The sequence below is a fragment of the Panthera tigris genome, chromosome B3 (genome assembly GCF_018350195.1).
Source record: "Panthera tigris isolate Pti1 chromosome B3, P.tigris_Pti1_mat1.1, whole genome shotgun sequence".
NCBI lineage: Eukaryota > Metazoa > Chordata > Mammalia > Carnivora > Felidae > Panthera > Panthera tigris.
This window is the reverse complement of record NC_056665.1, coordinates 132634232-132648224: the sequence shown is the minus strand read 5'-3', so window position 1 is coordinate 132648224 and position 13993 is coordinate 132634232. Positions and strand designations below refer to the sequence as shown.

Below are 13993 nucleotides of genomic sequence, written 5' to 3'. Positions count from 1 at the left end.
GACATACACACACTTTGAAAACTAACCATTTACAACACCACCTTTTGGAAACCTAATGGAAACCTATTCAGTATTCACAGCAGGAGTTACAAACACATTTTAAAAATTCTTCCCATCAAGAATATAAAGCCTACTTACCTTGTGACAAGGAACCAGGCAATTTGACTGAAGTCTGGAGATAGTCTCATATAAGTTTTAATATGTGGCATAGCATTGCTGCGGCCAGATGTCTCAGCCGACCATTTGCTAGTGACAGGAAAAATATATTACTAATAAGAAAATATAAACCCATCATAATCCTATTAGGACACTTCATGAAAAGCAAAATCGCGTAATCTAAAAAGTGACTACACAGTTCTGTGCTAGAACCTGTGGTGTTTTATTAAACTGTTTAAAGAACAGAAAAAAGCACTGTGACCTCTTGGTATATAGCCTTCCAATCTCTTTTCTGCCATTAAGACTCATATATTCACATACGTATTTACTTCAGTTGTGACTTCAACTGCCCATCTGCATGTCTTGTCTCTTAGGTGGACTGTGAGCTCCTCCAAAGCAGGAATCATGCTCCCACAGCGTATTACTAAGTACAGGCTCAGTACAAGCTTTTTGAAATAAAGCACAAAATGGGAAAAAAGCTAACAAGATGAATATTAGAGCAATGTTGAAAAGCCGGAGGATAATTCAGAAACACTGGAGTCCAAGGATGATGATCATGTAACTGAGTTTGGTTTCTAGGTATGCAGTACTGTAGGACTGAGGTTCTGTGGGGGAAAAAGGACCTATGTCATGAGGTGACCATCTCTGCTTACAAATTTAAAGAGCATGGTTCCTCATGAGAAGAGACTGAGGCCAGAATTGGGATCAGGTAGACTGTTCTCTGGATCATTAAATTCACCTGAATGAACAGTGAAAAGAGCTCAACATAAGGGAATGTCCTCTGTAGAGAATAACCTCCCAAGAGACCCACAAGGGGACACCAAATTAGACTGTGAGCTACCGAGATGCAATCTGCCTTTGTTTCCAACTGTGTTGTGTGGTGTAATTAACACCCATTGAAGCAAGCAAGAAACTAGGCCAAGAACACGCAGAACAAGTGTCCTGGATGGGCCAAGAACACGCAGAGCAAGTGCAACCCTGGAACAAGAGGGGGACGAAAGACCTTCCCTTCACCTGGCCATTCAACCACCGAGCAAACCAAATACTATCCTACATCCTGGAGAAAGCAGTGTGGGTTTCACCCTACGCAAGCTGCAGTCACAGTACGTGCACGTGCCAACAGAAGAATTACATTCTGGAAATACGAGCTACAATGCTGCCGAATCACTAGGTTCTACACCTGTAACTCATGTACCATTGACAGTTATACTCAAATAACTTTTTTTAAAAAGCTGCTTACGGTGCACCTGGGTGGCTCAGTCAGTTAAGCGTCCGACTTTGGCTCAGGTCATGATCCTGTAATTTGTGAGTTCAAGCTCCACACCGGGCTCTGTGCTTGACAGCTCGAAGCCTGGAGCCTGCTTTAGATTCTGTGTCTCTCTCCCTATCTGTCCCTCCCCTGCTCACACTCACTCTCTCACTCTCAAAAATAAATAAACATTAGAAAAAAAAAAAATGCTGCTTACATAAATTCTAAACTACCCAACATTATCTTTTTTTTTTTTTTTTTTGAGTTCCAGTATTTAAATAGAAACTTCACAGGGATAAATTTTACTCTTTGGTATTAAAAACCTATTCCAAATAGTGTTAAAAATCTTGTTTAAATTATTTCTATCACTAACATATGTAGTGATATGTAGATGAAAAAAAAACAACATAGCTACATTATGTAAGGTTCTTTTTTAAAACATGAGACTGACAATAAATAACGTTCTTATTCCTAAAGAAACAATAGCAACATTCTAAACCAATTACTTACTGAAAATAGGAGTGGAGCCAATTCTGCTTTTCAGCTGTCTGGATGCTATAGGGAAGAGAGCCACCAGCTTTTAAAAGAAAACAAAGTAAGTATTACAGAAAACAACTTGAGGATCCTTCATTAAGAATCTATAGTAAATACTGGAAAAAAAAAACCCAAAACAAAAAACAAACCACTTCCTATTTCATCTCATGGAACAGTACTTGGAAAAAAAGGTCTATACTTGTCTTATTTTATTATTATTAAAAAAAAACAAAAACGTTTTTTTAACTTTTTTTTTTTTTTTTTAAATATTTATTGACAGACAGAGCATGAGTATGCTGGGGGGTTGGGGGGAGTGGGCAGGGAGAAAGGGAGACACAGAATCCAAAGCAGACTCCAGGCTCTGAGCTGTCAGCACAGAGCCTGACACGGGACTCGAACCCACAAACCGCGAGATCATGACCTGAGCCTAAGGCGGATGCTTAACCGACTGAGCCACCCAGGAACCCCAAAAAGGTCTATACTTGTATTAGGTATGCTCCCTCAGTGGGGTTTCCTTTCTTAGGGATACATATAAATGTTTATGCCCTGAAAAGAGAAAGGTATTATTTAATCACTCAGGGGTGGTAATTAAACATCTCTAACAGCACAGATTTGAAGTGTTACAAAAACTATATAAAAAATCCTGGCCTATCCTGCAGTCCTCACGAAGGTGAGAAATCCTTGCCCCCACTCTGGTCTGGAGCATCTCCGTTTTGGCCCCAGAACAGGTCAGCTGGGGAGGTAGACTAGGACAAGACGCGGTCCTCCTGCTTCCTTCACCTTTTACCCTCTGCCCTTTCTAAGCAGAGTTTGTATTAACATTCTCACAAATGTAATGGAAGCATCAATAAAATTAACATGTTCAGTGAACAGTGAAGTTTTTAAAAAGGAATTCTAAAAGCCCTATTCTTGCATAGGAAATAAAGATACAGTTCCAGCGGCACCTGGGTGGCCCATCGGTTAAGTTCCCAACTCTTGGTTTCAGCTCAGGTCATGATCTCACGGTTCGTGAGTTTGAGCCCTGCATGTTGGGCTCCATGCTGACAGCATGGAGCCTGTTTGGGATGGTCTCTCAGTGTCTGTCTGTCTGTCTCTCTCTCTCTCTCTCTCTCTCTCTCTCTCTCTCTCTCTGCCCCTCCCCTGATTGTACACACTCTCTCAAAATAAACTTAAAAAAAAAAAAAGATACAGTTCCAAGTGGAAACACAATTAGTAGACTATTTTTGTTCATGTTTTAAAGGCAGAAAGTACCATTGTAGATCCACCAGTGACTCTGCAAACACATACTAGAACTTCCCCATAAGTAATCTATCTCCAAAGAAAGCTTTAAATTTCTCTTGACTCATCAAATAAGGGATGTCAATTCCTCTACTGCACAAAACTAAAAACCTATTCAGGACCAGTTATGAAATAGCTTTATTGAAAATACCATGTTTTCCCCCATTAAGAAGTACATTTTGAATGGATCCAACGTATTAGAAGCTGACAAAGGACAAGACAAACCGACACATTACCATGTGCTTGAGTCCTGTTATAATAATTTTGGTTTGGCCATTACGCAAAGCTGATACACTCCAAACCTTACCAAGCCTTTTCTGGCAGAGTTGTATCTAGTATTACAAGCAATAAATGGACTAAATTAGTCTAATTCTGAGCATTCTGCTTCCAGCCACAAGCAAATGCCAATCAGGTTTCCTTTTTCCAGAGGCAAACACTGCTTGGGTTTTTGGTTATCACCTCCTGAATGTGCTATCTGAAGGGCTTTGGATTCCACATAAAAGCTCGCCGTCCAGCACTATGCAAGAGAAGTCGCGAACAAGGTTGAAAGTTGCCTACAAAATCATCCAGACACTTACAGATGAAGTGCTTTAGAAAGTACAGATATCAACTATGTGACAACAAAGGTGCATCCCAAGAGTAAGCAGAAGTTTTGGACCTTAAACATATCTGTATCTGGGATTCAAAACTGGAAGAACCACACAGAGCCACAGACACAAGCAGGGAAGATATGGAGAGAGAGATCAGAGAAAGGCATGTTAGAATTTCTCTGGAAAGGCAGGATGCAGCAGGGAAAGGTGGTTTTATTTGTCAGGACAAGCCCCCCACTGCTGGCAGAAGTGACCACCTTATTGTAGCAACGAGAACAGAAAGTACTCCGAGAGTTACTGTTAACCTACCCAAATGGCCCAACTGCATGGTACCATCGTTGGAACATGGCAGCGCTCAGTAGTACGCATTTCTACGATCCTTAGCCAGTTCGGGGAAAATATTCTCTAAATTTCTTATCAGTGCTTTTCTCCAGAAGAATGGCATTTTTATTACCTGTGTTAAAAAGTTTACCAGGGCATGTATGAAATAAACACAAAAATTTCAACTCAGACGGTTTCCATTAATTACCGGGATAGCCTTCTAAGCTGGTCCGCACATTTTCCACAGAAGGGTAGATCTAAAAACAAAGGAAAAACAAAACAAACTCATAATGTACGTCAAAGAAACTTTCTTAAAAGGAATGTTTCTAAGAAAATGAAAGTCTCCATTAGAAATATTTCTTTTACAAAATTTGAAAAAGTACTTTAAATTTTAAAAAGTTTCATCTTATGAAAAAATTGAACTTCTAGTCAGCTACAGGAAGTATATATATTTGACGGAAAAAAAACACTTCGGTTTGAGTACTCTTCCCTCAAAAATACCAAGTTCACGCAGCGTTCAGTGCAAAATTGTGTATTCAAAAGTCTCTAATACTCATCATTCTGTTGGCAATGCTTTAGCAACTATATTTTCTTTTGCTTGAAAACCTGAAGGAATGAAAAATCACAGGTTCATCTGTGGCTGAAGCAGCACACCCCCAGCACCAGATGACGCCGGGGCCACCTGATCACCAGTGCTGGTGCTAACGTGCTGCCATTTCCATCCCAGACTCATGGAAGAAAACCTGCATGAGGAGCACGGATTCTTGTTCTTCTCCTGGACTAGCAAACACACACACACACACACACACACACACACACACACACACACACACACACCTACCTGGAGCGGGAAAAGCACTCACCAGATGGAGGGGAGCAGCACTTTTCCCTGGGGTCCTGCTCTCCTTCCCCTGGGTCACCAAGCTTTCTTTAAACTCCGAACACAACCATTTTGATTCGTCAGCTCCCATAGAGCCAATGCTTGAAAACTGACCTACTATTGGCCAAGACTCTCCTTTAGGTATGGATGAGGCATGCTCTTTCAGAAGCTGTCAACAGAAAAGGTTTAACAACTCAGAACACAGCTTTCTGTCCTTGGAACGCAATCAATAGAAAAATGCTGAAAATATTAGAGATCAATTTCATCCTCACACTTTTTCTTCTTTGGAAAATACTCTTTCAGTACTAAAAATATTTTAATGGAGTAGGTGGATAGAAGCATTCTTCCAAAACTCCATGATTTTATTAAAGTAAAACCATTTTTTTTTTAAAGAAAAATGTAGAACTGTCAGATAAATCACTAGCCTGCCATATGAAATGGGATCTTGCTTTGAAATAACTGTTTAATACTTAAAAAATAAAAGCTATTGGGTATTTTGACTCCTATCAATTGAAAGAGATTTAATTTAACACTTGGGCTCCACATGGTGATGCTGTAAAAAAAAAAATATGTTTACATATATACAGACCACCTTAAGCACTGCAGGTGTGTGATCTGCAAAGCTACAGAAACAGTTCAAAAACATTTGGAAATTTTAACTACTTAAACACATACAGAGTTATTACCTAGAGGCTGAAGAAAAATGAAGCCCGTATTCTGATTGCTTAGTTTAATATGTAGTATTTTAACACAGCTTAGACATTAATATTTATAAACACACTTGCCCAAAAGCCTAGGTCTCAATTTCCACCCTAAGGCAACATGGTGTGAGCAACAGGCCCAAACGGTAAGCTCCAGGACCCACTTTCTGTTCTGGTGCTCAGCCCCTCATTGGCTACATAGCCCTGGACGTGTCCCTGTACGTCCATTTACAGGTCAGTGGAACCGAAGTCTGATCATTCCCATCTTCCCTGGAAGGCAGCTGTGATGCAACATGAGCTTGTGTGTGAGAAATGGTCTGAAAACTCTAAGATGCTCTTTATCTTCCAGGAAGACTGTGATCCTCGACGATGTGTACAAGAATCTAGCCTGTCGCAACCATCAGTCCACAAACTGGTAACCACTAACCAGCACAGTGAACGTTCAACGCGGGCCTTGCGTTCTCTATTTCGTCTAACCCTTGCGAAATTCTGTGTGAGGTATTGTTATTATACCCATTTTATAGACGAGAGTCAGGTCACAGGACTTGTTCATAGGTGAGGATTTGAGCCCAGGTACGGGGATCTACCTCAAAGCTATGGACTTAGTAGGCTCTAATGCCTTCTCTAGGCTTCTCTTGGCTTCAAGACCTCACCTGCTTGCAGCTGTGGTCTCAATTCAAAAAAGCAAATTAAAGTGTCATTAACCAAGGCTAATTCTCACATGACAAACAGTTCACGGAAAAAGGTGAAGCTTTTAAGAAAGCCACTTCAGGTTCATTAATGTCAGTACTACATCTCCTAAACAGAGATGAAGAAAACCTTAATGTTTAACTTGCTTGTGGCTTTAATTTGGTCAAGACTTTTCTTTGTTCATTTTCATAGCAGCAGCAAATGCCACTTTTGTCGTTAACTCTTACGGGGACTGGTTAGTAAACAAAATACACGCTAGCACAGCTGTAGCCTTTACTCAATAGTATTTTTCTGTTCTTGGTTGAATTTGTCATGTTAAAAATCCTTTACATGCTGACAACAATCCAAAACTACAATAGCTGAATAAACGAGAGGTCTCTTTATGAAATAAAAACTAACAAAGTCCTTATGCTTTTGCCATTTAGAGCAGTCTACACTTCTAAAAGAGGCGGCAAGACATTAAGGTGCAAGTAATCACCGAGAACTACAATCAACTGATCAAGTTCACTCAGAATTGTGCTATTATGAAGCTGCCATCAAAATGTAATTATAAAGGAAAAATGTAAGTTAAAAGAACAAGTTAAAATAGTAAAAATTCTGTTACCTTCCTAAGCCTAAAATGTCCCCAATTATCTTTTTCACTTCCTTGAAAGCGTCCTGGGGTTGATCCAATAAGATAAACACTAAAAGGATATAAAATGCAAGTTAATAGAGCACAGTGATGGGATTTGTAGACCCCCAAATCACAAAATTCACATAAAACTAATGTAATCACGAAATGTTCTGAGAGACCACCTATTTTCTTCAGATGCCTCCTCAGAATAGTAACTGATACTCAAATGAATTTTCAAGAACGTCACATCATGGTGGAACATTCACAAGGTTTAAGGTACCAGGCAAAGAAATAAGTGACTTTCAGATACTCCAGAGGGAGGCTGATGGTGAGCACGATTTACTGGCATCCACTTCAGTGCCTCAGATCTAGGAGACACAGACACGGAGACAATCTGCTCTCATATTATAAAGGACAGCCAAATACCATTCTACCTCTTTCCAAGGCCCTTGCAGTACAGACACCATGTGGCTCTCAAGGTATTCACCTACTTTAAGAACCCCAAATTGCTAAACGATACGTACGTGGTTTCAGAGAGATCATGCTCGTGGATAACATCTATCCACTCCTTGAGAGAAGGAGCATTATAAGCCATTAAGTAGCTGATAAGATCGGCTTTAAAATGTGTTGTCGAGTCTCCAGATCCGTGGGTTCCGTGGACAACTCGTGGGTATAAGGGACTCAACCATATTCTGGAACAGAAAAAAACAACAGGAATGCAACTGAACACAATGGTATCGCGTGCTGACTGCACATTCACCCTAAGGAAGAGGCAAATCTCATCGGCTGTGTCCACACGGTAAGTAGACGGATCCTGAGGAAACAGGAAGCATAGATCCCCTCACACCCACTCCAGTGGCTTCCATCGTATTCAGAATGCTTCTCAATTTAACACCTCACCATGAACTTAGGAACCCAGAATATTTGGCCTCTGTCCACATCTCACAACCGAATGCTCTAGGCTTCCTCTCGCACCACACCGTTATCTTTGCCCCCAGCCCCACCTCCGCACTGCTAAGGCCTGGTGACAACACAGGTGATAGCTCTTCTAGTTGCTGTAGTAAATCCACACCACCTGTGGTGACCCAGCAAGCTACACCAACGCAGCTCTTCAGCCAAACGGAAAAGTCATCTACACGAAGAAAAATGTGTATACAAATCCGATTTTAGTAAGGAAACTCCTTTTCATGATGTATATGCCACAGCAGTTGGAGATATTTTCATATCCTGTACTCTCCTGGTGTCTGGAAGGAGTGACACCACATTTAATGATGCTACGTTTACACTGACCTCAGACTTTCAAATTATCTAGTGAGCAAAATATTAAACACATCTTTCATCAATTCTCTTCAAAAGGAAAACAAAGCCCTTCTCCCAAACTTTTATATTACACCCACAAGTGGGAAAAGCGTATCTAAACCCCACCCTTCTGTGAAGTGCTCCAGGACAGATCACAGACAAGTAGGGCTTCAAACCTCTTGTGCTCAGTTTCAACTGCAAAACCACGTCAGCCTTCCTGCCTCACAGGACACGTGTGCTTCACACCGGAGGTTATGACCAACGTCAGGCTTACACAAGTACTGAGGATCTATTTGCTGTCCCTGCTTTTCCCCTCCAGCAGCTATCCCACTGAGCCATATTTAATCCCATTTATTATCCCATTAAGCCCAAAGAGAAACTACCCGATTCCTTTCACCGGCCGCCCTCAAAGGAGACCGGCAGCGAGACGAAGGCCCCCAGCGCAGGAAGCATCCAGAACTGCAAGGACCCTGGCTGCATGTCTTCTGAACTCTGCACATGTTTCTGGCAGGGTAGCAGGTCATACCTTCCCTTCCCACCTCAAGAAGACCCCTTGTACAAGGGGTAACACGTGTGACAAAGACTGTAGCCCAGGTTCTGGGGCCAGATCTGGGTCATTTGGGGTCAGGCCAAGGCCTTCCGGGAGCACCTGCCTCTCTGTGTAAAATGAGCCCACTGGGCTGGATGAAGAAGTCTCTCCGTCACAAATAGCAATTCAGAGCCCACAACCTGGTGGGCTCCTGCCAGATTAGAGGTTCACTCTCTGGTGTCTGGGTGGATGAGGAACTTGACAGATGACAACTTACTAACCCAGGATACTGAGATGCGAAGTGTTTTTAGCACTTTACCAAGTAAGATGTGAAATCATTATGGGCCAAATAATTTTAAATGTGAGAAATTAACAGGCAGACCAAGCAGCAGCTGAAAGGGTGGTTGGAACACCTGTACAGCAGAAAAGGATCAGCAGAGTGTTACTAGAACCATCATGAAGGTTACACAAAAGGACTGCTTTTAAATGTCTTACAAAAATTACAACCCACAACACAAAAATGCAAGTTTGAGAGACCAGAATCTAGACTAAACATGAGGTAACATTACCCTACTCAGAGGTGGTGGGCAGAGGGAAGTTGAAAGATTTCATACCCTTGGTACTTTAAGTTTTAAACAATAGAAACTATTACCTGCTCAATTTAAAAAGTTAAATGAAAATAAAACTATTTTTTTAGAGAAAATTTTATTGTCTTTAATGTTTATTTTTAGAGAGGGACTCCTCTATATATCCAATATTTTGGAGACACAGGATCTGAAGCAGGCTCCAGGCTCTGAACTGTTAGCACAGAGCCCAATGTGGGGCTCGAACCCACAAACTGTGAGATCACAACCCGAGCAGAGTCAGACGCTCAACCTACTGAGCCACCCAGGTGCCCCCAAAAAATTTTAAAGGAAAAAAATCCCAATACCCAAATCCTTACCCTTAATCCATTTCCCCAGAGCAGCCATCCTGGAGAGACCTAAAGAACATGGCTCAAGCTTCTCTTTCCAAAATAAGCTGGAGGCCACAGGTAGGATTATTTGAGCCACACAGGCCAACTTCACAAACTCCATAGGACTCATGGGTTCAAAAACCCAACCCAGCAGCTCAAAAGCTCTAGGAGTGGCAAAGGCATAGTTGACCTCAAACCCAGTGGCTGAGGCTTTTACAGACCATGGGGATGCCCTCCACCCTGAACCAGTTGGAATTAAAATATGCTTCTCAAGATGCAATTAAATGGGACACTCAGAAACTAGAACACGTTTACAGGAGAACTATCAGGCACTGGTGATGGGGCTCTAAGCCACTTGCCGTGGCGGGGAAAGAGTGAAGAGAGAGAACTAGGGATGTCGGGCTCAGGGAAAAGCCTGTCTTTCCAACTTGAAGGCAGTAAAAGGAGAGAGGGTACCATTGTTCTACATGGCACTGGGGTTGAAGCAAACCCATAGGATGGAGGCTGGAAGGTCCTGTATTTCAGTTCAACCTACGGTGTGACTTGGGCTCTGCCAGAGCTAAGAGCTCTAGCCCAGCCTGGACGGTGACAGGGAGGACGAGAAGGCAGAGGAGGAGAGTGAAGGACACGCAGACCTGGAAGAGGCCAGATGAATCCTGGACTTTCTTCTAACCCCAGAGAAAGCAGAGATGTACAAAATGACGTAGACAAATGGAAATCAAAGCCAGCCACAATCAAGAGTTTACCAAGAGGGAGAATAGTTAGAACTTGATTTGGGCAAGTTACTAAAACAGAAAAAAAACCAAGCCCCTCTTTTAAAAAGAACTCAAAAGACCATATCTAGCCTGAGTATACCAAGGACAGAGTTGGTAACAAAAACACAAAAACCAAAGAACAACAAAAAAGTCAGTTTTTCCTCTTGGAGATTCACAACTATATGAACCTATTAAAGGCTCTAAAAAGATACCAATTTAGCTTTCTTTTACGGAAAAATAAACTGGGGATGAGGAGAAGTTTTCAGCATATGATTAACCATGAAGTTTCCCTTCAATACCATTTGGGAAATGACAAGCCAGAGTACAAGTGGGGAAAAGGGTTCATGGAGACCAAGGAAGTTACTGATGGGTCTCACCAGAAAAATAATGGGTTCAGACCTTCCATTTTATACCGTCTTTCCTGCCTCAGATCCTTTGCACAGGCTTGCTCCCTGTGCTTGGCTGTTGAGTGTGTAATCCCATTTAAAAGTACATTTACATATATATTCGTCATGGATGTGTATGTACTAAACTGTTAACACCCGTTACCTCAAGAGAGTGGAGCTGAGGGGAGGTAGTAAAATACTATTTCTGTGTAGGTCTCTTTTTTATGCCACATGTGTGGGTGTTTTTTTTGTTTTTTTGTTAAACACAATAGCAGAATAAAGTGAATGCCACCCACAGCCACTGCCGTGAAGTAAACAGAAGCCCACAAACCCCTGAGTCTTCTGATGCCAGTCTGCACGGATGAGGTTAGAGGTATGTATGACAACCCGGAGGCCTTCTTCATACAGCAGTAACATCATTTTCCTTTAAAAACAGAAGAGAACAAAGGCATTAACGCTACTTTCAAAACACGTACTATTTTTCAGTGCAGATATCATGGCTAAAGGAATTTTTAAACTCTTCTGTTCCTCAAGCTTCTAATACTTATAATCTTCATTTCTTCTACACATTAAAATCCAAGTCTACTTAAGTGGTGGGTAGAAAACCACCTTCCAAAATGCTCAGAGTATTGACAAGTGAACCTTTGCTATGTCCCACCCACATGGCCAATCCTGAGACTTTGAGCCCTTCCCCTCCAGTCTGGCCCTTTATCTATTCAGCATTATATGCTACTATCTGGGACAATGGGAATCTTCTTGTCCGGTGGTTTTCAAAGTATGGTCACCATCTCCCACTACATCATGGCTAGCGTTTTTTAAGAAATGGTAATCAAGTTAGAAATTCTAAAATACACCGTAGATAATTAAGTAACTCTTGTTTCAGCACGGGAGTATGGACACGTGTAATAGACTGAAATGTACATGGTCTTTTCTAATGTGGGACGGACTTTAAATGCTTCACTGTCCTAGGACTGACATTTTCTCACACTCCACAGACGCCACACTTCTTCACCAATGTGTCTAGCCTGAAATAAGGCTTTCCTGTACTTCATTTACTCAAGTCAGACCCAGGTTTGAGTCCTCCCTTTGCCGTGGGCTTTCCTTCCCCAGGCCTCCAGTCATCAGAGTTCTCTTAATTCCAGCAAGAGAAGGAACAGGAAACAAACCGCTTTCTATTTGAAGCTGGGAGACTTTAGCTCCATTCATCAGTTGGAGACTGTATGATCCTAGGAAGTCATTCAGTGTACCTCAGTTTTTCACTTACAAAGTGAAGGATCAACCCCTTCCTTGCTGTGGTGTTGTTGCGAGAAGAAAACGTAACTAACATGCATTCTTGAAACCAACTCTCCCACAAGTGTATTTCCACGACTCCTTCGTTGCTTTATTACATCATCTACTACTACTTCAGGAGGCTTCCTGGCTTCCCAATGGTTTCCTAATTATTTCAGGAACCTAAGTTCTCTCAATATAACTAGCGACTCCGCAAGGCAGTAGCTCCACCTTCTATGCATTGGGGCCAAAATGCTCCTCAATACCTACTGATGTCAGTTCAGGCATGGGGGGCAAAATGGACCACTGGTTCTCTCCAAATAACGCAAATACTTGGACAGGATAGGGTCAGCATAAGAAGGTATGGCAAAGAAAAGAGGAGATACATAGCTCTGGGCAAAATGAGAATTTAACCCAAGCCAGCAAACAGTAAGTTAACGCAAAGCTGGAGAACTGACAGCTGCTGAACCAATCTTTCCTCCATTTATGAAACGTGCTCCCCGAAATCTGGGCAGATTTACATACACAGTTGCCAAGTTAGCAGCTGACTGTAATTAAGACGACGACCAGTTATGAATTCAAGATGGAAGTTTCACAAATATTTCCATTAATCAAGGCATCAATTATCAGGAAAATCATGTACTGCTGTCAGTGAATCCCACCCAACAGAATCCTGAACTAATCTGAGGGGACCCAGATCCTCCTCCTCAGACAAAATGGCATAAACTGATAAAATCACGAAAATGGATAAGGTGGAAGAAATGAGAGCACCCTTGGAGAAATGTTGACCTACATACTATCTGGGAAGTTGTGGGGGAAGCAAAAGGGACAATTCCCCAATCTGAAACCATTCCTGTCGAGACGACAGAGCTACGCAGAGCCCGTGTGCCAGGCCTTCCAGAGGCTCCACAGCACAGTCCTCACACCCGTCCCGGAGGCTCTCGCAGTCTCCGCTTGCAACCACACGGTCTATGGCTAGAAGGTAATGGGAATGATCAAGGTTCCCCAATGAGTCCAAAGGGCCTGTCTGGATCCCCTGTGCCTGGATCATCTCACTGGGCACGGCTTCAACAGGGAAGAACGGGCCACAGATCCTTCACACAACCGGTGTGTGAACGGACGGCTGTCTGGGACAGTGTGGTCTAGGCAAGATGAAGCAGGAAGTCATGTGTGCCGGGAGGCCTGGCTACAGCTGCCAGCAGAGAGAGGTGCCCTGCCCACCCCACAGTCTGCCACTGGCTCCCAGTTAGGTGGAGACATTCACTGGCCAGCTGCTTTGGCTGCCCTCCTTCCCTGCTATGGATTCTCAGGGCCAGAGGCATTTTTCCTCCCAGCTCTGGGGGACATTGAAAAGCTTCCGAATTCTAAAGCACTGGGTGACAGGCCCTGGGACTGCGTGGCATCCTGCAGAAACCTGGAGCAAGAATGTTTATTGTACCTAACAGGACTACGACAGGGGCTACATTGTGGTCCTCTCCAGATGCCTTGTGCACAGTACATGGTCAATGCATGCTTGCTGAAGTGAATGTCATCTCAAAGACTATTTCCTGTTTACTGTGGTAACTACACACTGTCAAGTTGGGGAGGCACTTTATACCCCAGCACCACACAAGCCGGAAGGTTTCCTGTTTCTAAATCCTAGGTTTTCCCCTCTCTCACCAAAACACTACGAGCTGTGAGAACTATTAAGTCCCAAGACACGAGAACCATATTTCAATATAACAGGTATTTAATGAATGCCTGAAAAACTTTTTCTTAAAGTTTATTCATTTTGAAAGAAAGTGAGCA

The 13993-nt window shown here is 42.4% G+C and overlaps 1 protein-coding gene and 1 long non-coding RNA gene across 8 annotated transcripts in view; one reads left to right on the top strand and one right to left on the bottom strand.

Annotated features, from left to right (window-relative positions):
• The window catches only part of TDP1 (tyrosyl-DNA phosphodiesterase 1), a 92646-nt gene that overhangs the window by 60139 nt on the left and 18514 nt on the right, over positions 1–13993 (bottom strand). For all 7 annotated transcript variants that reach the window (XM_042990332.1, XM_042990335.1, XM_007094970.3 and 4 more), the window contains 7 exons: positions 11268–11360; positions 7537–7704; positions 7004–7082; positions 4992–5177; positions 4337–4385; positions 1916–1982; positions 139–246 (listed from right to left, as the gene is read on the bottom strand). In XM_042990332.1, coding sequence (XP_042846266.1) covers positions 139–246; positions 1916–1982; positions 4337–4385; positions 4992–5177; positions 7004–7082; positions 7537–7704; positions 11268–11360 — 750 coding nt within the window. The remainder of the gene's footprint in view (positions 1–138; positions 247–1915; positions 1983–4336; positions 4386–4991; positions 5178–7003; positions 7083–7536; positions 7705–11267; positions 11361–13993) is intronic.
• On the top strand, positions 1920–11332 carry LOC122239689. The gene is made up of 4 exons (XR_006219049.1): positions 1920–2000; positions 6059–6207; positions 6825–6961; positions 11209–11332. It is a non-coding gene; the product is annotated as an uncharacterized LOC122239689 (long non-coding RNA).